Source organism: Coturnix japonica, chromosome 14, assembly GCF_054131305.1.
Source record: "Coturnix japonica strain WE chromosome 14, WE-NBRP24, whole genome shotgun sequence".
In the NCBI taxonomy this organism is placed as follows: domain Eukaryota; kingdom Metazoa; phylum Chordata; class Aves; order Galliformes; family Phasianidae; genus Coturnix; species Coturnix japonica.
This window is the reverse complement of record NC_140676.1, coordinates 17,894,147-17,918,741: the sequence shown is the minus strand read 5'-3', so window position 1 is coordinate 17,918,741 and position 24,595 is coordinate 17,894,147. Positions and strand designations below refer to the sequence as shown.

Sequence of the window (24,595 nt, the reverse complement as noted above, 5' to 3'; positions counted from 1 at the left end):
GTGACTTTGTGATTAAAAACCTCTATCAACCCCCCTTAAGTGCAACAAACTATTTAAAACTATATACAGCAGCTCAGAGATCATTTATCCGGTCCAGTCTCGTATCCAGAAATCCTGTCCTGTTTCTGTTGCAAACGCCCCGATTTACAACATCCCGCCAGCAGCCCCCAGACACTAATTGCAATAATGTTAAAAGCTGCCAGGAAAGAAAAAAATCTCTCGTTTCAAACGACTTAAAAACTGTTTTAAGAGTGTAAAAAGGAACTGGTAAAAACCCTTGAGCGTAAAATATGAAATATGATTTGGTTTAAATGAAGAGCAAAGTCTCCTTTTGTTGTTACAGTAAAAAACGCCAGCTGAACATTCAGTTTATGCCGTTCAGATGGGGGTTAAATGAATGGAAAGGCACTGTATGGCAACTGCAAAAAAATGGAGCCAATGAGACCTGCATTATTACCATCAGTATTGCAAGGAATGTAAAAAAGCGCCTTTAATAAATAAAAATCCTAAGTGAAGGCATCTGCATCAACACCTTCTCAACAACGCGGCCCTTTTTGCTTCTCGTCAAACTAGGAACCAAAGTCTGGGAACTGCAGAATCACTTGAGCGAGGGGACACTCCTCCCCCCCCCAAAAAAAACCCCAAACAAAACCCGACAAAACTCACTGTGCATTAGTGCAGAAACAAAAAGACCAGCAAGTGCAAACGTGAATGTAAGATTATCCCATTAGTCCTCAGGAAGCGCGTTCCCAGCCTGGGTCTGGCACCAGCAGGCACGCTCGTGCGCTCTCCGCTTGGCAGGTTAACAAAAGGACTTTCCCCCACGCCCGCACCCCGACTGCCACTTTAGCTGGAGTCCCCGTTCTTCTGGTTGCGCATCAGCGGGCGGTGGTGACGCAGGACCTCCATGGAGTGCTGCCAGTGCCAGCAGGAGCGGCAGAAGTACTTGAAGCAGATCTGCAGGGAAAGCAGGGGGGAAACAATGCCAGTCAGGATGGGCTGACAGCCAACCCCCCCCTCCCTGCTCCCACAACCAGCAGAGACCTCCAAAGGCTGTGTGCAGCCTGGGGCTCCTGCTTCAGCACCGCACCCCATCCTCCAAGCAGCACTTGGCAAGGACAACACACGACCCCAGGCACCCCAGTTGTGAAAAGCAGAGCCTGCTCATCCACACAGCACTGCCAGGAGGAAACATTACCTGGTCCCTGCAGAAGAAAGGGCCAGGCTGACTGCTGCACACTTGGCACATGGAGTCCTCCAGGTACGGGTCGATCTGAACCTGCACCAGAAACCAGGCAGTCAGCACAAAATAAGAGACAACGCAGACCCAGCAGGACCACCTGGAGCAGCTTCAGAGGGACACAGGGCCGTGCTGCTCAGGGTGCCCCAGCAGCAGCACCCATCCCCTACATGCTCAGCTCTCCATCCACCCCACTCCTCTCACCTTTTTAGTGAACTTGGTGGTTTTGATTTCTACAAACGCAGCAGTCACTGCCTTCAGGTAGCTGCGCTGGTTGTTGAAGGTGACGCGGCCAGACCCTGGGAGAAGCCAGAGCACAAGTGTTAGTCCAAGGCAGTGCCCAGGGGCAGGAAGCACACTCAGTGGCTGGTTAGGATGTGGCAGTGCTCCTGAAATAAGCTGGTGCTGAGACAGCTCAGCAGTTTTTATTTTAAGCCTCCCACTCATCCCAGAGTCCTGCATTTTGCATCCTTGCTGGCAGCCAGCAGTGCTCCTGCACCACTTGTTCCCAGCCAAGTTTTATTATGCTGCAGAAAAACCAACCCATGCTTACCTACAAGTTATCTTTGTTAGCTTAACAGAAGCTCTGACTGACACAATGCTCCTGTATGCTGGCAGCTGGAGCTGAAGGCATTGCTCAGAATACGTTTATGCTTTGTCCAGGCCCCCCAGCCAGTCCTGCAGTGCTGGGTGGATGCCAGGGGCTGCTCTGGGCATTAAGCTGCACTTAAGAATCACAGCTGGGCTCAGGGGATTCTTCTCTCCAAGGTCACATACACCCAGGGCAGTGGCTCTCTTCTAACTCCAAGGGCTTGCGGCCCCCCTTCTGCAACTCCTCATGACCATAGTCAGGCACTGATTCATCATACAACCTGACTCTGCCTGAGAGCACTCAGCAGGAGGCATGTTGCTGCCTTCATGAGCCTTCTGCCAATGCAGAGACCGTCAGGGGAGTCTGGAGCAGTGTCTCCTGTGCTGAGACTTCAGCCACCCTTAAACCAAGTGAAAGCACAGTTCATTTACTGAGCTCAGCTCACACTGCTACAGCTCTAACTCCACAAAGCTGAAGCAGAAATCTGCTGTTCAGAGCCAGATCTCTCTCACTGGAGGGAATGACCTGAGCTCAGCACAAGGAGGCTTCAAGGTTGTGCTCTAGGCCCTAATGCTGCCAGCACAGAACAGCTTGTTGCTGGGCAAGGATTCGAGACTTCATACAGTCTTATGGGAACAACAAGCTTACAGTCTACCTCCATTCCCCACTTCTCAGGACTACCCCCCAAAAGCCACTTCAACATCTAGTACCACAAACATATCCTAAACCCAGGCCTTGGACACAAACCTTGACCAGAAGTCTGAAAGCTGTGTAAGGACAGTGCCAAACAGCATGTCAGGATCATTGGCAGCTGACTGACTGGCTGTGCACAGCACTGAACCAGGGCAGAAAGCCCTTCAGCAGTGACTGAAGGTGTCAAAAACCCCAAGCTGCTGCAGAACAACCCAGGACCTTCCAGTTGCCAGGCTCCGTCAGCACACCCAAGGCTCGACTTGCATCCCTACATCCTTGTGGGACATCCACTCCCAGGGATGGCTGCCTGTCCTGCTAGCTGCTTGCTCCCCAGAACTCACTATGGGATCAAGCAGCAGGCACTGTTTGCAGCCTAGGCATCTTCAAGTGTACCACAGTGGAGTGAGCACTCACCAATGGGGTACTTGTGCTTGTCCGTGTCAATGCCAGCATAGATCACCCCTCCAAACAGGTCACACATGACAGCTGCCAGGGCCTCTGCATTCAGCATCCCATGCAGAGCCCCCACAAACACAGTTTTGCTGGGATCCAGCCGCTGGGAGGGGCTGCGCACAAAGTTACTGTCTGCCAGCACCCACGGGATCACCTGCACCTGAAATGGTGTGCAAGCAGGTCAGTAAGCCAGCAGGAACCAGCCCAGGCCCTCAAGACTTCACCCCCAGTTTGCAAATGCCTCTTTAATTAAAGTTGTTCAGTGTCCACATCCAAGTCACAGCAGTTCTGGAGCAAGGAGAACACACACCACCCTGCTCTGCTTTCAAAGTGGAATCCAAAACACAGGTCAGTCCACTGGGACTGGCAGCCAGGGAACAACCCATGCATGACCAATTTTACCTTACATTCCTAGCTCAGAAGCTTATTGTTGAAAGGGATTGACAAAACCACCCACTGCCAACTCCAACAGGAGCTTCCATCTGCTAGACAGCTGATACAGGGCTCTGAAGAGGAGCAGCTTCTGCCAGAGCTAAATCACCAGGCACAGAAGTGTGCCAATAGCCAGACAACAGGAAAGCTGTCTGGAGTGCAATTAGTTTGTACCTGTCTAGGTGAGCTGAATCTTGATTCTTTAACTCTACAAACTTGTAAGTAGTACCTGATCTACATTTAAGGCCTCGCTCCCGCACAGGGCAGCACCTGCAGTGTCTGCCTGCAGTAAGCACCAAACTCATCCCTTCTGGAAGCAGGCAGAGTTTAGTAAGGACTAGAGCACAATAAGTATCTCTGCAGAATGAGCGTATGCAGAAATGGTGTGCCTGCTCACCTCTTTGCAGCGCATTCTGCGGCTGGACATCTTGAAATAGTACTCACTGAGCCCATCGGGGCTCAGCAGGTCCTGTGAGCATGCCTGCAGCAGAGCACGCACAGACTTCTCTGATTCAAACACCAGGTAAACGTACCCTGTGGAGGTTAAAGGTAGAAAAACAGCATTAGGACTGCGGTAAAGGACAAAGGATCACCTCAGTTTTCAGATTCCTTCAGAATAACTGCCAGTACTTTCAGCATCTGCACTGCATCTCTGTTGCTCTGCCCAATCCCTTCTTGCAGGAGGCTCCTGCTCAAGTACTACAGGCAAGATCTACTATTGACATTCAGAGCTGGAGAAAAGCCTACCTCTCCATCAGAAGATACCTGTACTCAGGGTCATCTATGTCACAGCCTCTTTACACAGCCACATCTAGATGTGACAAGGGGCCACAATGGGCCTGGCCACAGCACAGGCTGCAGGAGAGTAGGTTTGGCTTTGCACATCAGATGTCTGAGCCCAGAAACTTCAAAGCAGAGCTCTACATCACTGTCAGTGCCAGCACTCAATATCTCACATCACTCTGGTGATCAAGCAAGGCCATTAGACACTGCCAGCCTATATACCAGTCACCATGTTTGTCATGCTGAAGCTCATTACGGCTTACATATCAACCCAACAACTTCAGGATTTAGCCCAGAGGTTGCTCACCTCACTGGTACCCACCGCTTTCTGCGAACTTTTGCATTCACCACACACTTCATGCCAAGGGTGTGTGTGTCTTGGGTGCTTGCACTGGCAGAGAATAGCAGCCACAACCAGAGCAGAATGGACCCATACTAGTCTCTAGAAGCATCAACAGGTGTTTCGCACCCCAGTGCTTCAACCCATCCCTGCTAGGGACAGGCCAGAGGTGACAGTGCTCTGCAGCCCCAGTGCTGACTCAGGTGAGAGTGAGACGTTTACCCTAGGGTGCTCAGTACCATCCAGTCACCAGCATGCAGCCATACCATCCCAGCATCTGTGCTGTAACATAGCATGGGAAAAAAGTAACCCTACCGTGTCGCTATTACCTTTAGGCATATTACCTTTGGGAGGGCAGCGTGGGTGTTTGCCATCCTTACCAGGCCACTGCACACTCAGTGAGCCAAATGCACGGAAGGTGTTGATCAGTCCAACTGCATATGGGAGGAAAGAAGTCAGTGTCTTTACAAACACCTACACCCCCATATTGCTCCAGCTCCCTGCCTCCCACCATGAGCTACAGGGGCTGGCAACAGCACCCCATGGAGAATAAAAAGCCCACCTGGTGCCCAGCCAAGGCAGGAGCACCTGGATGCAGGCTGCTCACCTTCTGTGATGTCCCATGGGACTCCCCCTAGGAACACTTTGCAGGAGTAGACAGGGTTCTTGTAGTTTCTTGGGGGCAGCTGCCCACTCCAGGTGCAGGTTGCTTCATTCACAGCTTGGACAAACACAAGCAGAGCTCAGAACAGGAGCACACACTTCCCACTCCCCCATAAGACTCTAAGTAAACACAGTTACTGAAGCCAGCTAAGACCCACTATTTTAATTACCTGCTGCTTGCCTGTGCAGCCTGGCTTCTCTTTCAATACTGAAGGGATCTTCTGGAGTGTCCAGGAGATCCCAGGAAGGCCACGCAGAAGCTCCAGGCCATCTTTTTGATGCACTGGCTGGGGGGGAAGTGACTGTAGCCAAGGCAGCTTGATCTTGTTCCATCCGTGATCCCACTCCCATCTTGAGGGGGTCTCTTGACACCCCACTAAGGGGCAGGAAGGGCAGAGGTGGGGAGATGCGAAGGCTTGACTGCAAGAGAAAACCCACATAAGAACCAGTCTTCCAAGCAGGACACAAGCACAGACTGGGTCAGCGAGATAGATGCTCGCCTTGCTTGCTGGCTTCCAAATTTAGCTGCACTTCAGGGAGCCTGAGCAGGCTAGACCCATTTTACTCTAGAAAAAGTGGGCCTACAGAGGGGTACAGACAAAACAGAAGGACAATAAATGGCACAGAAAGGAGCTCAAGAGGAGCCCAGGCTGGAGGCAGCTGTACCCACTGACACTAGCCCTGCACACCTGCACTCTCCAGAAGCGTGGAGAGGTGCCACAAAGCAGAGAACCAGGCTGCAGAGAGCAAATGTAGGGCCCAAACTTACAATCAAGTCCGAGAGGTGGTCAGAGCCCGAGCTGAACCCGCTGGTGTCTGAGTCAGAAGGGCTGCTGGAACGAGAGTCCAGAATGGAGCGGGAATCCAGGCGGGAATTCCTTAGTGCCGGCACAGGAAACTTTTCTGATATGTCTGAGCCAATGGGGTCGAGGGGCAGGAAACCCAGTGGGGGCTTCCCCAGGACACTCCCCAGAGGGCTACTCAGCATGTTGAGAACTGCAAGAGAGAAACAGCCCATGTTTTTGAAGTCAGACTTGTGTACAAGAGCCAATAGACAAGTATGCAACAGACTGCTTCCCCACACAGTAGATCTTCCCTTCTGCTGAGGAGGAAAAAGAAAATGCCTTGTTATGAAGCAAGCTGAGTGCTGGAACATCCAGGGGCACTCAGCTCCCTGCTCTGCAGACCAGCATGAGAGGGAAGGCAGCCTGTACTTGGCCACATGCATCCCATGGAGGCCACGGCCCCAGCCAGCTCTATTCAAGAGGAGCAAGTCTCAGCAAGCTGAGCATGTCCCCAAACTCAACAAAAAGAGCAAAGCATTCAGAAATGGTTTTAATTATTCAGAGGCTGCAAAACAAGGCAGCCTGCCCCGAAGCTTTCAGTTTTCAGGGAAGAAAATTTGGGATCCACTTGATAGCCTCCTAACTACCTGATCTCAGGTCTTAACCCAGGTTTTCAGGAGCTCTTGTACAGAATGAGTAACAATTTAACAGTGTCCCCAGAACAGGTAAGTAACAAAAAAACACTATCACACTGAGGAACACTACAATCAGTAGGTACTAGCACTGCCCCAGAGTCAGAGAAAGCTGCCCAAAGCAGGGAGAGAGGTCACACCAGGCCCAATCCCCACACCTGCTGGAAGCTGCCATCTCTACTTCCATGCTACGCAGTAAGCAATCTCAAAACATCAACAGGAAACCCAGCCTGGCACAAGCTGGTTCCCAAGAAAATAAGGCAGAACTGATCCACAGGAGCTCACTGCTGGACCCACAGCCCCCTGCACATTTGTAGGGCTTTACCTCTGAAAGTTTCCCTAGCAGAGGCACCAGCCCCTCCCCTTCCACACACTTCAGCCACAGCACAGGGCTGGACTAAGCACTGTGCCAAAAAGGTACTTGGAAACAGACCGCCAGACAGGGAGCTTTCTGAGTATCTGCTCAACTCCCCCCTGCAGCAGAACTCACACCCAAACCAGCAACAGTCAGTACAACACCACAGCCACAGCAAGCCTCAGCAGTACTTACAAGCAGCGGGACTCAAGAGGAGAAGCAGCAAACCGAGGGAGAGCTGCTGCAGGCAGCTTACAGCCGGGAGGAGGCTGCTCCCTCCTTGTCACAGCACAGAGCTGGGCAGAGCATCTCCCAGCCCAGGCAAGCTGCGCTACGCTGGTTCGCCGACTTCTCCAAAGCCACGTGATTGCATTTAAAAATACAGCCAGCATATTGTTCAAAGGAGACAGCTGAATTTGTTAAGCAGGCTCAAAAATCTGATTAGTCACTAAACACTACAGGAGTCAGCAAAGCAGCTGATCCCACGGCCCAAGCCTCATGGCTGGCAAGCACTCCAGCACTGATGCCCTCCTCCTAGCAGGCAACACAGCCCTGAAACTCCACTCCTAGTCACAGCACTACCTCTGAAGTCACAGGAGCAGCACCTCAACCAGGTTGCAGCAGCAAGGGGTCAAGGGCAAAGCAGAACCGCCCTGAATTGTTCTCAGGAGCTCAGGGGTTTCACCTTCATCCACACTGCCCCACACTGACTTGCTAAAGCCACTGCTGATGAATTTTCTCCCAGGACTGCTGGGATGTCACTGCAGCTAGGAAAACAATAAGACCAGCAGGAGTGTCCGAGAGCAGCAGGACTATTGGCCTTTTAAGGGGTCAAGTGCTCAGGCATCTGAAAAGCACAGGGCAGCTGAATTGCAGCACCTACCACCAAGTTGGCAACAAGTAATCTCTGGTTCTGAAAGCACTGGCATCCTGCTGTTAATACAGATGGATTTTATTTATTCCAGAAGCTTCCTAACAGCTCTGCATGCCGAGCTTCTGAGAGACCCCACAAGACCCCAGATGGTCCAAGGGTTTGGAAGAACACAGCAGCCCTCAGGGACATGAGGAGGCAGAGCTGCAAGCCAGGCTCACTGCTTGTTCCTCTGCATCTGTCAAGCAATCAACGTTGCACTCCCTGGAGCCAGCCTCTGCAGATAGCCCAGGAAACACTGGCACTGGAGGCCAGACCTTGCTTCCTTCCGCACATCTCCACTGCCCCAGAGTACCCAAATGCAGGCAGCTCCCTGCACTCAGATGATCTGGGCCACTCAATAAAAACACCGTTCTTTCTGGGACGTTGCCTTGTCCCTCCTGCCTTCCTGCAGAAGAGGAGACTTGAACCATCTTTAGTGCATAAGCAAGATGCATCAGCAACTTCTGGTATCAAGGGCATCCCTGGAGATCCTGAAGTGGAAATGCAGACAGACAATATTTCCCCCTCCCCAGTCCACTTAGTCTGAGCAGCAAATTGCAAGCAACTAAGTATTTTTCACACTTATGCTGGAAATTTCAATCTGAGGGTCAACATGATTCCCTTTGACAGCAGCAACAGCGTATGGAGCACAGCGGGTCACAGAAACCTTCTGGAACTTTTCAGTCCTCTGCTCAGAGCTGCAAGAGAGGCACATGCCAACTCTCCTTTGCAGTGGACAGAAAAACCAATAGCTTTTAATAGAAACTCTGCTCTGACTTTTGACTCACTGCTGCAGCTCTAATGACTGAATTCGGAGCCAGCGTGCTCCATCTCTGAGCACGTCAGCCAGACACTGACAGATTTAAAAGCAGTCTTGACACCAGTGTGGCACTACTCCATACAGCAGGTGCTCAGGTCGCTCTCTAGAGAATGAGGATCTAGTCCTGTTCCTTGCTGGAGCTTCTCCTCACAAATGCCATCATAGCAGCACTGGTGCTATGTGCCCTCTTCACTCCTACACCATCTTGGGGCTCCAAGACACAAACATCTTGAATCCATCACACCCAAGATGCCCAAGCCACATGTTTCACAGCAGGAGCATACAGCCACAAGCTCAGCTTCTTCCAGCTAATTCTGTCCTGTAAACTCCATTTAACCCCTTAACTCTGCACACCAGCCACTGAGCTGCCATGAACTTATCCTGCTCCACCAGAGCAGACCACAGTTGGTGGCATACACCCTGGGAAAGGCACCCCAACAGCAAGACATCCAATACCCAACACAGCCCATCTCGCTTTTTATTCTTCCACGCTCCAGCTAGGTTTGCAATGTAATGCACTTGGCATTAAGGAAATATGGCTTTCTTCCCTGAGTACAATGATTTACAGCCACTTAAGGATTAGACCTTCCTGGTAGTTTTGACCAAATATATTTCACAAGAAGCAGATGTAAAGATGAGCCCTGCATAGCCAGGCTTACTACTGCTAGCAGCTTAGGGAAGGACTCTGGATAAATAAAAAACACATTACCACTATGCTGGTAACAAAAAACACTCCACTGTCTTGAGTAAGACCTTAAGATAAGCACTGGTAACTGAATTCCTAATCCTGGCAGTAGAAAGTTCTGCCACTGTTGAGCTGTGTTCCCACTGATGACACCTGTCTCCGCTTCAGGCTGCAAGAGACCACACAACAGAACAAGCACATTCAGCACAGCTGCAATCACAGCAGCACCTCTGCTGCATGGTGTATCAGTTCCAGACAAGTCCTCTAGAAAATGAGCTCTGCTCAGTGCAAGAACACACATCACACTTCTGTGTCCTTTTGCTCAAGATCTTCCCAACAGAAACACTGTTCTCAGCTCCCCCCCAAACACGCACATGTAACTCTGGGCACCCACAAGACACTCCTGCTAAGCCCAGCAGTATGCCAGGCCCTGGATCTCTGCATTACAAGCATGCAGGTGCCAGACATTTCTTGATGTGTACATGATGCTGCTTTTGGCACCAAGCACTAGATAAGCACAGGCACCCACTTTTTGAAGTCACGCTCTAAATACATATTGCAGCCTTTGAAAGCTCACGCAGAGCTGGAGACGGCCTATTCAGAAGGGACCAGAGCTTGCATGAGCAGGTCAGCAACACTGAGCCCTTCAGATGGCTGCTTTTGCAGGCTGACGGCACCAGCAAGGTTAGAGAAAGCCTGCCCCACTGTCCTTACCTCCTTGTGGGTGCAGGGGTAAAGAAATGAAGAGGAACACATATCAGGACAAGCAGGGCAGAGGCGGTGGCTTTCAGAGCCACCACGCTTCTACCTTCTACTTACTGACATCTGCTGTGCCCAGTGCCATACACGCATTTGAGGCACAGTGGCAGAGGAGGGAAGCAGTGTGATCAAGGCCCTGGGGACTGAACACAGTGCAGTTTCTTTGTCATTTGTCAAATAAGCCTGTAGAGGGGAAAAAAGGGCTGATGTCCCAAACAATACCCTGCTGCAGTTCCAGAAAAACAGCTCGTCCGCAGTTTCTACTGCCCAACCAGACTCTACCCTGGTGGGGTGGGAAAAGGCTGAATGTTTTAGTCAGCCAAAAAGCAGCACCTCCCACAGACACCAGGCAGCTTCATGGTATGAGAAACATTTGCATGTCTGAAAGGCAAACGGGCACCTTAACCACCTCCTACAGCTACAGCTAACGCCTCTGTAGTCACAGCAGTGATGCAGCCAAGCAGGCTGCCAAAGCCAGTTCTCCCCCTTCCACCATGCTAGGCTGCTCACCACAGGGATGGAGCAATCCACACTGCAGACTAACCCAAAGCCAAGTTTTAGCACTTGCCTGTATACACTGAGCATCACACTGCCTGGGGGAGCCAGAACACCTGTGGCCACTGAAAAAAAGAAATGGGCAAAATCTGCAGCAGACAAACACTAACAACAACAAAAAAAAACCCTTCTTCCTAAGCACAGCAGCCACAGGACATGGAGGCTGAAGGGGATTTTGCAGCCTTACACGTTCAGACCTCACCAAAGCCAGACCCAGCACCACCAATCTGAGCATGGATACCTCCTGAGGACTGGCTCAAACCCTCTTCATTTCACTATGCTCCCAATAGTGATTGAGAAAAATCACTGCCATGCTGGGAAGATTCACCTTAAGCAGGACTGTAACATCACAACAGAAGCCTCAGTCACCTCATACCAAATGCCAACATCTAAGGAAAGCAACATCCAGATCTGCAAGCATCATCTGCCCGTAGCAAACAACATGTAAATAGTAACTTTCACACAGCCCTTTTTGTTTCTGAACTATAGAAGAGGAACCTCTGCTCTGACAGATTCTTCATTTGGGACAAAGAAGAACTGAGGATATTCAGGCAGCTATTTCTGGTTTGCAACAAATGAGGCAGGGGAATAGAAAAAAAAAAAAGCAGCATGATCCCACAGCTGAACCACAGAATTAGAGTCAGGACACCTGAGGTCTATTCTTGGTTCTGGCACCAACGTGCTAAGTCACTTCCCCAGCATGCCCTGAGAAATGGAAACAACAGCAGCAGGAACAGAGGCTTGTCGCCTTTTGCTTATTAATGTTTGTGAGCACAGACCCTCCTCCTGCTCTGAGCAAGCAGGACCTGGCTGACAACATACTTGACAGCTCCTTCACGCAGGGAATTTAGTATGATATTTCTGGGAGGGGAAAACAGATGCCTAGGGTAGATCTAAAATCAGTAAGGACAGCTAAATACAACCCAGGATTTTACAAGTATGCAGGCAAAACTCATTAAGTAGGCTGCCACAACTTCGTCTTTAAAGAGATCAGAACACTGAAATACAGCAAGGTCTAACATGTATCAATCCTGGAGAAATTTAAAAGCCAACATATTCAGGTCAAATTCCACACAACAAGCCTCAGATCTGCAAGCCACAAGAACAAACACTTCTATATTTAAGAACTAAACTCCTCTCAATTATCTGCTGCAGCACCCAGGGTGCAAATTCTGCAGCATGTGTTAGCTTCTGTGATATCAAGGCTGAAGCTGACTCATTTTCATTGCTCAGCTGCATCACAGTTTGTGGGGGTGTCAAGTCAATCGGGATACCAGGCTTCAGAAAAGTTCTTCAGAGGATGTCTGGGTGAGGCAGCAGGCTGCAGCAAAGGAAGAGCAACTAAAGACAGTCTGCGGTCCCAATCACAAGCCTGAGCTGGCAGCAGCACAGCCATCACCTGTGATTCAGCGGTTTTGCCAGCATATAAGGGAACAATGCAACAGAGGAGCTCCAAGAGGCAGACACCAGGCACAAAGACAGGGCACTGGCTGGAGGGACCCCATCCAGCAGGAGGGCACTGTCCCCATCCTGTTTACTGAGTCCCATGTTGTCACAGCTCTGCGCTTTTTGGGAGCCGGTGGATATTTCCAAGCCAGCTCCAGCTCAGTGAGACACTGGTGATTTGTCTCAAGCCCATGGCCAGGCAGGGTCAGAGCAGCCATGCTTCAGTAGTTTTCTCTCCGCTCTGGGCAGCTGCAGTATGGATGAGAACTTCCAGAAGTGAAGTCCCCTCCAACCCAACCTACCCCCCAACACCTGCTACCCCCTCTTACAGCAACAGCACAAAAAGTCTGCTCAGAGGGATTTCAGCTGCCACAAACTGCCAGAGACTGCCCTGCTGGTTCACCTGTGTCCCCAGTGCCTCAGCAGCAACAAAAGTCATTCACAAACTTGACCCAAAGGTGGCAGCAGACCAAGTCTCTCACAGCTTCTCTGCCCAGCAGGCATCCCTCCCACTGCTCAGACATCCAGTGGCACGCAGGTTGGAAGAAGACTTACCTGCCTTATTTTGTACAATTTTGGGGATGACTATTAACCTCGCACTCTTCTGCTACCTCCAATGGCCAGGCAGCAGCAACAACCCCTTGGGATGCTCTGAGGAACGCAAAATGACATCCTTCTCTCCAGAAGGAAAGGGACTCCTATTGGTGCACCCCTACTCCTGCATGCTGCCTCCAGCGCAAGACAAGAGCTACCCTGATCAACTCCCATTCTTGCTGGATCTAAGAAGAGATGCTGGTTAGGTTTCTGTTTAAGTTGGTCACCCACTTGCATCTTCTCTTTTACAGCATCAGCACAAGTAGAAAATAAACCTGTTTGGGAAAAGCTGCTCAAATGGAAGCTCTAAGAACTAGATTAAGAGCAACTTCTGCTAGAAACCAATTGCAAACTCAACGTTTTGATACTTGTGCTTCTTTGATACATACGTTATTCTGCTAAAGATAAAAAACTGCTTCTACATGAACAGCCTGTATTTGTCAAGTGCGCTGTGCTTTCTATTCCACAGCACAGCTGGGAAATCAGCCCATGAAGTTGCTGAAATACCCTCACGACAAGTGCACATTAACATCCTCACTGAGTGTGTTCTCCAAAAAGCCCTACTGAAGCTATGAGGGTATGCAAAAAATTTCCTGTAAGGGCATTGTGTAGGTACTGCACAAATGCAACAGCCAAACAGGAGACCACACAAGCCAAGCCAGCTCCCAGCTTTGAGCACAAGATATCTTCCATTACCACATTTAATTGTAATTAATCTCCAAATATAAAGTTTGCACTCCACAAGTCTGCAGATGATACTAAGCTGAGCAGTGCAGCTGATCCATCGGAGGGAAGGGAAGCCATGCAGAAGGACCTGGACATGCTGGAGAAGCGGGCCCACAAAAACCTAATGAAGTTCACTAAGGCCAAGTGCAGGGTACTGCAAGTCTCCAATCTCAACCCTGGTCTGTGCCACAGCTACAGTTAGTACTACACCACAGAAAGCAAGGTGCTTCCTGCTGCCAAAGCTAACCAGATCTGGAGAACAGGACTTCTCAGTTACCTGCTGCCATGTACATGGTATGCTAAGAACAGTTTGAAAGCAGCCAGTCCTGTCCTCAGGGAGCAGCTCACAAGTCCCCCTCACTGTTCACAAGACATTAGGCCAGGAGTCCATGGAAATGCTGTGTTTCCACCTGTGCAACAGCTCTCATCTTTCAAGAGACATCCTCCTTCAGGAGATGGGGTTTTACCTGGCAGACTCCACACAGAGGCTTTAACTCTCATCCAGGCAATGCACAACAGCTTGCCTGCAGCTCCAGCCCAGATTTCAAGCAGCCACAGATAACTGGTACATTCACGTTTGCTGAAGAAGAAAGTTGCTGCACTCCAGGAAGCAGGAAAATTAAGAACTGAGAACTACCTCTGCTCATTTCCCAGCACTAGAGCTGTAACCTTGCAGGATGAGATGGCAGTAAAGGGTATCTATGCAGCTGGAGCTGCAGCTTCCAGAGCAGATTCAAGATAAGGTAGAATTTGCTGTTCTACCAGGGTGATGCTTAGGAATTCGGTGATATTTAGGAACTGCTTATCTGTTCAGGCCATCCTTACCCAAAGAGGGTGTTCAGGCCTTCAGTAGGCAAAGCCATCACCAGCAATTCCCCAAAGCACTGGTAGCAGCCTACAGTGCAGTCCTAGAGGCTGGTGATCTGTTAAGGGAGGCTAAAGGAACAAGCTCCTTCTGTTTACAATGATGTGAACAAAGCAGAAGGCTAGAAATGACCCCAAGCACCACCCGCATCTGGGCCAGAATCTGTCAGCCAGTAACCAGATGCAACACAGGACAGAGACCCAGAGCACGCTCAGGGGAACAGCACAGAAAACTCCTCCAGTGCACCTGCTAACTGCTAAGACCCACTTTAACAGACTGCTTCTAAAATACTTTCCCAGTAGGTAAGACTGCCTGTTCCACATAAGTTGAAGCTAACCCTATGCAGGACAGACCAGGCAAGCCAGCCCAAGCTGTCCAGGGAGACAAGAAATCCATATGTGGATTTGCTCAGTTCTTGGGGCAAGCTGGAATAACACTGCACTGCTTGCACTCCTGTAGGAACAGGGAAAATAAAGGATATCACCACCAAGAGCTGTCCCACCTCACTGGCTGCCATAAAGACAGAACTTGATGCAAGCTGTTGCCTGATGTGAGATACCTGAAAGAAGGGGAAACCTTGCCTCTAGAAATGCAGCTGGGATTCCAGAACTGGAAGCACTTGAGGTCAGTTTCCTGCTAAAGCCCCTCCCTAGGCCACAGTGCAGCTGTCTGTGGCTGAATGAAGTACCTCTAGCCTGACAGACCTAGTGGCAGCAGTGGGCTTGATGTGCCTTCTCTGCTATGAGACAGCAGTTCACTCCTACAGCCAATAGATGCAAACAGCTCCAGCCTGCAGCAGCTGCTGCCTCCCAGAGAGGCTCTCTCAGACACCAGCTTCAGGGCCTGGCAGTGCAGCTGGCATGCTCTCAAGGGCTAAGGACATATCCACAGCGCATTACGGCACTGCACCCAGAAGAAAGGCACACTGCAAACAGCCTGGTCTGCACACAGGCATTTCAGCATCCCTTTGGCAAGTGGGACAGGAGCATACAAACCACCCTCACTATACCTCATCACAGCACCCAGTCCTGCAACATGGCACTGCTCAAGGTGCACAAGGTGACCCAGAAAGTCTGCAGCCAGTAGGTCCTTCCCTTTGGCTCAGAGCTCTGCACTCACAGCAGAGAAGGTACCAGCTCATCAGTACTCAAGTACAGGCACTGCAGGGGATCACATTAGCAGTATTTTTAGCCTGATTGTTAGGTTTTTACATTTAAAAAAAAAAACCAACAAAAAAAAAACAACACACTTCCACTCTTCTAACCACCTCCCCGTGGGTCTGTGCAGCTGAGTCACTGCTGGAACCTTCCAATGGTCGGCTGCCAGTAGCACAGCAACACCATCCTCACCCAGCCCCTAGACACAGTCCACTGTTGACACACTTGCCTGCAGGACACACCACTGGAGAAGCCCAGGCTGCAAGTCCAGGCATCAGGAGCACCCAGACATGGCAGCACCCTGCTTACGTCCTCCCTCTTCCAGCCATGGCACAGCCGGGATGCTGTAAACATCAGCTGCTGGGACTTGTACAGCATTCAGATACAGGAACACTCCCTCACCGCTCAGAGAGGAGCTCTGCAGCCTTCCTCAGGAGGCTCCCAAGCTACACAGCCTCCCAAGGCGATCTGTGTTGCTACTCCAGGGCATTCAGAGAGCAGAAGCTCTGGCTCTGCAGACGTGGGAGGTGTGGGCAGGCTTAAGCTACATGCAGCCATGCACAGATACCAGCACTACACTTCTCTACACTTCTTGAAGAAGGAAATTAACACACAAGCATGACAACAAGCACTTCTGGCCTTACCACTGCACATCCTGAAGGCAAGGAGGGATGGAGAGGGGCAAATGCCATCTCAGGAACATGACAGCTTTTGTCATACAGCCTGAGACTCTCTGGGGTAAGGAGCACAGTTGCATTTGAGCTGGTTTACACCCCAGCCACCCCCACCTCCAGTTCCAAGGAAATACCAGAAATAACAAATGGTGGAAATTGAAGTTATCAGTGCAGGTGCCTTAGGACAGGCTATGCAAAGAGCTCTTTATATCCCCATCATCCCATGATTTTTCAGCAGGCAATGACTGAAGGACACGTAGCAAGAGCATGGTATTCCCTTGCTCACTAGGGGAAACCCTGAGGACCATGTGCTACAGCAGAGCAAGACTAGAGCTGCTGCAGCATGACTGTAACAAACCTGAGCACCTGTGCCAGGGCTCACACTTCAGCTTGCATTCCCTGCATTACAGAAACTGGATGTGGGTAGGCCCGGGAGGTATCTACATTCCTAACAGCAGCAACTTCATGCCTGGAGCCTCCTGTGTCACCCCAATCTGTGCAGAAATGCACTGCCCTTTTAACAAAGCAACAGCACGCTGCTATAAAGGGATGAGTTTCTGTAGCAACCAGACTGAACTTGTACAAACTCTGCCAAAGCACTAGATCTTTCCACGGACTGATACTTGAAAGAGCACAGCAGTGCTTGCAGAGCTGCTCTTACAACCCTATGGGGCTGGAAAATAAATTAATGCCTCTCTATCACAGCCAGATCCCCAAATCCAGGGAGATGTCATGCATGTAACACCCCTTCCTCCTCCTGCACACACGCAGCTTTACAGAGGACTGGTGCTTCAGCAAGAGTTCTGACTCCCGCATGGTGCTAGGTACTCCAAGCAGCTCCCTGCCCCACCAGAACTGAGAGCAGACTGGGTAGGACTGAGGGAAGGGCAAGGCAACAGCAAGGCTGCTATCTCACAAGCAGCTGATCACACAGGTTTGCGCAGGGCCACAGGAGTTAAAAACAAGAAGCCATTCTGCTGCGTCTCCTCAGAGCAGTCATTTAGCAGAAGCAAGAAAGTGTCTCTCCAAATGCTGCAGGCAGCTTGGCCCCGAACACAGAGCCAGGTGCTGTTGTGGCAAGGGTGTCCCTCTGCAAGCACACATCCTGCCAATCACCAGGGATTTCTGCTGGCTGCAAAGTTGATCTCTGCTCACAGCTGGCATGCTCAGCTCCAAGGCACCACACCCCCAACCCACCCAGGGAGAACGTTCCTGCTCTGTTGCATTATTCCTCTGCCAGCCCAGGCACTTCTGCATGCAGCTAACAGACAGCAGAGCAAAAGGGGCTGTGGCACAGCTTCCCAACTCAACCCTGCCCTCACCACATTACACAAGCGGTAGAGGCTGATAAACCCCCACCAGTAGCTACCAGCACTCTATTACACTCAGCATTAGCTTAAAAAGGGCAAAAAAAACCCAAAACAAATTAATCCAACAACTGTTGCAGCACGAATCAGCAGACTCACCGGATTGCGGGCTAGTTTGTGCAGCAGCATCAGAGTCCTGGGTGCTCCAAGGTCTGTCCCACCCCGTAAGGCTGAGGGACTGCAGGCCAAGGCACAGGTCATTGGTGTCAGGGAGGCCGCGGGAAGACTCTTGCGTGGATGTGGGGAAAAGCATCCTGCTCGCCGCTGCTTCGTCAGAGTCCTGGAAGTCTGCTCAGATGGAGAACAAACAGAAGCTGGAGAGTTCAGGGCTGCTTTTTTCTTTCAAAAGGAGTTTTCCAAAGCATTAAGCCCCACGGCAGGTCTTGTGCTGCTCTGAAGCTGCTGCCACCACAGCCAGCAGTCGCACCCCAAAAGGAAGGGCCACCATATGTCCAGGATCTAGCCCCCCCCACCCCCTCAGCCCCTCCACCTTCCTATCCCGCCTGCATTACTGACTGGGTCAGCATGTGACCAGGCTGCTGATGCTTACTGTGCTGACAGTGACGTCACTCAGCCATGCAACAGAACCGCATCAGCTCTTACAAGATAGAGGTAAGAAGAAAGGATGGATTCCCCCGAAAAAGAAGGCAGCAAGCAGGAGGAGGGAAGGGACACAGCTCTGGTAAGCCAAGCAGCACAAAGCAGAGCTCCACAGCACAGCAGACAGCAATCCCCCCAGCAACGACAAAGCAGACAGTTAGTTTGAGTGCTACCCAGCTCTCCCGTCCCCGCCTCCCTTCCACCCACAAAACCCAAAAAACACTTTAGTCCTGGACAGCCTCCAGCTGCTGGCTCCAATTCAGAGCCCAACGCAAAGCTTCACAATTCTGCTAGCATCATCTGTTCGGCTCAGCCACTCTGTCACCCTGACTCTGCATTGTTTACCACTGAGTAACAAGGATAACCTTCACACACCCCCAGCCCCCCAAACTACTGAGCATGTTATCCCGCTCCAGTCCGTGTGAGTGCTGCACACCGATCCCATTTCCCATCGGGATTTTCCGCGGCCTATTTCCCTTCCACCCGCTGGTCTCCCCCATCCCTCCCCTCCCTGCACAAGCCCACAGTACTGGAGACAGCAGGCTCCTGCCTCGGTTTAAGCCTGTGCCAACAGCCTAAGGAAACAGCAGGTTCATAGCCTGCAAATTCTAGCTTCGTGTAGGATCTGGGGGCTGATGAAACCACACGATGCTCCAAATATCTGAGTCAGAGGGTATTTATAAGCTGGCTCCTCGGCTGTGGCAGCTGTCTCCTCCTCCCCCTGCCCCCTTCCCTCCCACCGTGCCATCATATGTGCACCCTGCATGCACCACTCGCAGCTCCAGCCCATCACATTATCCCTTCACATGCCATCCCAGACACCCCAGAGTCCTCTTCCATTCAGCTGGCATGAAGGTGAGGCCCTCACTTTCATCCTATGGTGGTTTCAGGAGCCCATGCTCCATGGTCAGGATGTGACAGGGCAGAACAGTACAGGACCTGACTGGGATAGCATCCACACATTCTCCTGCTCCCTTAAAATTACCAGTGCAAGCTGCAGCACCAACTTGGTCACATTTCAACCAAGCACCTGTAACAGCACAGAGTATTTTTCTGACAGTATCACACAGCATCTTCAACTGGGTGTTTCCTGCATTTCTTCCTCCAGTAAAGTTTTTCCTTTTGGACAAGCCCTAAAAGCATTAGCAACCCAGCTGTAGGGAGAAGAGGACAAAAGCACATTGCTCAGACAACTCAGTTCCCACAGCAACCACAACTCGCCCATATGAATATGCAGCATTGCTGTGATTATGGCAATGCACAAGTGCTCTGCTCAAGCCCACAGCCCTGGCAAGGGCAAACCACCTTCCCTGTGGGCAGCAGGATCTCATCACCAGGTTCTCTACCACCTTCAAGAACAGCCCTGATCACACAATCTTCTGGCAAGCAGGACATGGGGCAGATGGGATTAATTTCCTACAGAAATTCAGTCCAAACAATCACAACCTCAAGTTAGTTGCAAGTACGTTCCTACCAAATATTAGTTTCACTTTGCAACCCAATGCTTTGCTGCAGCCTTTTCCAAGCCCAAATGTTGCAACCTGGACTTCTCCTGGAGCTACCGCTGGAACCCAACCACGCTGGCAGAGGGAGCTGCATTGCTGCACTGGGCTTGTGCCCAAGCCAGCTGGGTTTTGTTTCAGCCGCATTCTGAGGTCCTTAGCACAAGACCTCCTAACAAGCTGCATCTCAGCACAGGTCAGCCCTTAGGTTCAACCCCACCAGCTGGCTTACACAGGCTGCAGCCACCTGCCCCCATTCCCTCCACTCCCCACTCAAACCAGATTAACAGTTCCCCAGCTGGGCTAGGGAGCCCATGTAGTTAAAGCCACACCACCAGGAGTTAGCTGTAGCCTGGCTCCTTTCCTCAGTCTGGTATGTAGTGTGGCTGCACCAGCCAGGCATTTGAAACATAAGAGTACTTAGGAAATTACAACCTAAACCTGCATGGAGAGAACAAGGCACTGAGCTTGTAGTGTGAGGAAGAGCTGGAAGTAGAGTGATTAAGCCCACCTGCATTAAACACAGGCTGCAGCCACATGGAGGTCTCCCACCCTCCCACTCCTTTGTAGCAGAACACTGCTAAGACTTCCACAAACAAGGCTCTCAAGAGTAGGGCATATATACACAACCAGGCTGCAAAGCAGAAAGAAAGGCTCACTGACACTCCAAGACATCTTGGTGCACAACAGCACTGCTCAAGGTTGACCTTTTAAATCCAGTCCAGCAAAGCAGAAGACAAAGTGAGCATTTCTAAGCCAAATGGGTCACAGCAGAGGCACCCTTTTGCCTTTCCCATCTTTTATCCCTCTAGTTCCAAAGGCTAGGAGTTGCACCTGTGAAAATTAAGCTTCTCAAATATGATTTGCACACAAGACTAAAATAAATCTTCAGCAAAAGCCTTTAGAGGATGAGCCAGTGGGACTTCTCAGGTACAACCAAGGATCACTGGGGGCTTAGGAAAGCTCTTCTTAGGCATAAACCTACTAGTTGCACAACTAAGAGTCTTCCAGATTACAGGGAAGATGCTAAGTAGAGAAATCTGGTGCCACAGGAACCATCTCTTTAAAGGCATCTGCCTTATTTTGGTTACCACAAGCACCTGAGCAGATGCAACCAACAATTCAGGAAGCTACACAGGCTGCAACCGAGCTGCTGCTTCACTTACCTCACCAAGCAAGGGACTGCTGTAGGACTACTGCATCAAAACCTGACTGCGCACCTCACCAGCACAGCAGGTCAGGAGACCCACAGGAAGCCCACTGCATCTTCAGCACGTGTCAAAGGCAGCGGACATCGCCTCTTTCAAGGGTGCATAGGTACCAAATTTAGTTATCCCAGCCTCACATACCAGGCATACAGAATTTACTTGGGAAAGCAGAACAGCCCTCAGTGCAGCCTGGGTGCAGCTGACACCTCATTTAACCTAAGCAGGGCCACGTGCAGATGACCATTCACAGCACATTCACAGCATTTTGTCCCCTCACATCCAGTGCTCCTGGCACATATGCTGGTGGCTGCAAGGCTGTGAAGAACACAGGCACTCACATTGTTGTACCATGGAGTACTTTGTGGGTGGCTCAATAAGAGATGCCATTAGCTAACTGCAATTGAGAGTGGGCAGGAAGCAGATTTAGTTTGCATTTGTCCTTTAGTTTTTCTTAGGTAAAGCAGATACTTGGAATCATTACGGGCTGATGGGCCGCACCATCAGCTTTACACACAATTTGGCACCTCAAGGCACTCCCACCCTGCACAATGGGTGGTTGATTTACAACAAAATAATGGCTATATTTAGAGTACTTGTTAGCCATCTTAAGCCTGCTTGCTTGAGATGAAACTCCGGTCAGTTTAGCCAGGTGAGCAAACAAAGGCTAAAGAGAAGGAGCTTTACTCTCTGTTCTACTTAATTAAGCCGGACACGGTGCCTACAGAACAGACTGGCAATTTCCAAAGCTGTTTTAGCTTTCTTAACCAAAACTTGCAGCGGCACCTTCCACCCAGCAACGCCTGGCTTTCAAGACTGGCAAACGACTTCATCTGAAAAAGCCATACGACAAAAGCTAGTTAAAGACTGGCTTTGCTCATCTCCTTACCCAGACTGGGCTGAGCACGCATGCCACCACAGTGAGGAAGCTCTGCCTTTCAAGGCTGGTTCTCTGGAGAGAAGCAGCTATTTGGAAACAATCCTGTCTCCAAAGCCACCAGACAAGTTCTACAGTTGCACTACCACACTGTGCCCTACAGCACCAGCCTGACCTGAGCCTTATGTCTGGGAAGTTCTAGGAGCAAGCACCCATAAGGAGGTCTAACATAAAAACCACACAGCAGTCAGGGCCTCACAACTCCAATCATATTGACAAAGCATTTAAGTTCACCAAGGAATATCAACAACTGCAAGGTGATCTTTAACATTGGGTATGCCCAAGTAAGTCTCTTACAGCAGTCCCTTTGCCATATAGCTCTGCCTAGTAACTTTCCAAATGCGTCAGAAACAAAAGCATGAATGAGGCTTTTGCCGTATATTACTCAGTCTGATGTCATTCTGACCAGCACACCTTGACCCCATGTTAGCAAAAGGCCACGAACTCCTGCAGTCCCTCCTCCACTGCGTATAATCCTCTTACTGCTGAATGGCATTGCTTAAACACACATCCAATCCAGGATAAATTCAGTTTGACCTGAGGAAACAACTGAGAAGCTTGAGGACTACAAATAGATTTGAAGTGCAAGGATTTCCCCTGCTGAAGCACATCTCTCCCAAGAAACTTTATGCAGTTCCCAACAGAGGCACCACATCCCAGCAGCATCATGGGTTTATTACTCCCTTGCCCTTCCAGCACATCAAGACTACATGCAATACTGACAGCTACTCTGAGTCTAACAGTTCAACAGCAGCCTCTACAAAAGCATTAATAACCATAACACTGACCAGAATGAGTTAATATTCGCTACGCAACCTCTCAGAAGCTGACAATGCATCTCCAGAGCTGTTCCACCAGCCACGTCGGGTATAGATCTCTACCTAGAAGGGAACAATCCACACTCCCTCTGGCATTTCTGCAATGACAGCGCAGATCACATGGCCAGATCAGCCCCTGGTGCACAGGGCTAAACCCTTTAAATACTCAGGAGATTAAGCTGCGCTGGAAGTTACCTGGTAGCAGTCACTGTGCTAGTTCAGAACAAAACTGCACTACATAAGCAGCCACCATATCCGTTAGACACCAGTTTGCAACTTCCTGCACCTGGAGAGTTAAGAAAACCTGCCACCAAGAGCAGCTGCAAGTGGATCCTGCCAGTTTACAAGGTTACCAGTTGATGAGGTTTTTCCCTTTACTTCCCATTTTGATTTGAGACAGGTCTAGAGAACCTGTTTGCTTCCAATAATGGCCAGTAATAGAGATTGCTCTTCCTGCCTCTGACTTATGGGGTCCATCAGTGCTCTGGCCAGGACCCAAAGCCTTGACACAAGCACTGCTGCACCAGCAACACCAGGCTGTGGGCAGGTACATTTTCTAGCAGACCTCCCCAACTCTAAAGGGACAAGAGCACATCCTTTAGTTACACTAAAGTAACTCTGAGCCCAACACTGCTCATTTTGGCACACAGCCTCGTGTTCTAAAGCAAATCAAGTGGAAAGCAGAGTGCTCCCGCTGCCCCCAGGCTGCAGGAGTAGGGCCTGCCACACCACTGCCACAGCTACGTCACCTGGCAAGGCATCGCGCTTGCTTTTAGTCATAGGAGTGGTGCAGACACCACTGAAGTCCAAAGAGTTGTCCAGCATGGCATTTATCCTGCGGAATATATCTGCATTGCTGCAAGTGGAAAGGGCAGGGGCATCTGGGCTGTCCCAGCAGTCCTTTACGCTCCTCCCTCTGTCTTCCTTCTGGAAAGAGAGAAGGAGCATCAGTGGCGAGCAGGGCAGCGACTATCAGCCCGCTTTAAAACCCCTGTAAGCCTCAGGTCACTTCACCGTCCTGTTTTAGGCTCAAGTTCCCCATTACCCGTGGGCAATCACAGCGATCCCCCCCCCCCCCACCCTCGGGGCCGCCCCCGACGCTCTCCTCAGCGCCGCCTTTCCCGCCCAATCTCCTCAGCTCCCCGCTCCCGCCCGGCGCTCACCCCACCGCCCACGTGCGGAGTCACGTGACGGCGGTGCTCTCTCTCCCCCCCGCTCCCCTCCTCCCCGTTACCGCGCATGCTCGCTGCTCGCTCACCGGCGGGAAGGCCATGAGCGCTGCCGGGCGGGAGCGCGGTCGGAGCGGCTGCAGGCAGCGCCCCGCAGCACCGCGGCCTTTTATGGCCCGGCGCGCATGCGCGCGGCGCCGCCTCGCGCCCCCTCGGGCCGTTGTCCCGGTCCCTGTGGCGAGGCGCAGCTGTGCTCGTCAGCCGGGAGTGCGGGAACACCTGGCGGCCTCACGGGGAGCCAGCACACAGCGAGCGTTCGGCTCGGCTTGGAACGGACCGGCGCCATGATGGAGCTCCAGCCTTACCCAGGGCCCACCCGTGTCCTCGTCACCTCTGGGGATGGGGAGCACAGCGCCTCACCGCCTCTGGGTGCCCTCACACCTCACCTCCACATCCCTCCTGATAGTTTAAAGCTGTTCTCCCATCTCTATCGCCATCAGTGTGAAGAGTGTTGAGGGATATGATTGAACTGGGAAGTGTTGGTGATGGTTGGACTCGATGATCTTCTAGGTCTTTTCCAACCTTGATAATTCTGTGATTCTGAGTCATTCCCTTTCCTGTGCACACCCCACTCAGAATCACGCAGAATCACAGAATGAGCCGGGTTGGAAGGGACCTCAAGGATCATGTAGTTCCAACCCCCTGCCTGGCAGGGCCACCAAACATACACATTTACTAGATCAGGTTGCCCAGGGCCCCGTCCAACCTGGCCTTG

General features: G+C 51.0%; 1 protein-coding gene across 15 annotated transcripts; it reads right to left on the bottom strand.

Annotated features, from left to right (window-relative positions):
* Window positions 1-222: 222 nt before the first annotated feature.
* Window positions 223-24,055, bottom strand: CPEB1 (cytoplasmic polyadenylation element binding protein 1). 15 transcript variants are annotated; one of them, XM_015872736.3, is made up of 12 exons: window positions 23,910-24,055; window positions 23,401-23,578; window positions 17,689-17,877; window positions 5,966-6,192; window positions 5,367-5,616; window positions 5,141-5,254; window positions 4,863-4,967; window positions 3,808-3,944; window positions 2,940-3,138; window positions 1,445-1,539; window positions 1,199-1,279; window positions 223-957 (listed from the first exon to the last, which is right to left on the bottom strand). In XM_015872736.3, the coding sequence occupies exons 1-12, from the start codon at window positions 23,922-23,924 to the stop codon at window positions 847-849; spliced, it is 1,701 nt and encodes a 566-aa protein (XP_015728222.1). In that variant the 5' UTR covers window positions 23,925-24,055; the 3' UTR covers window positions 223-846. The 15 variants fall into 15 exon arrangements, with proteins under 15 accessions (XP_015728222.1, XP_015728225.1, XP_085372107.1 ...); XM_015872739.3 differs by having other exon boundaries at window positions 4,878-4,967; window positions 23,910-24,041; XM_085515981.1 differs by lacking the exon at window positions 23,910-24,055 and adding an exon at window positions 23,815-23,862 and having other exon boundaries at window positions 4,878-4,967.
* Between the last annotated feature and the right edge of the window lie 540 nt (window positions 24,056-24,595).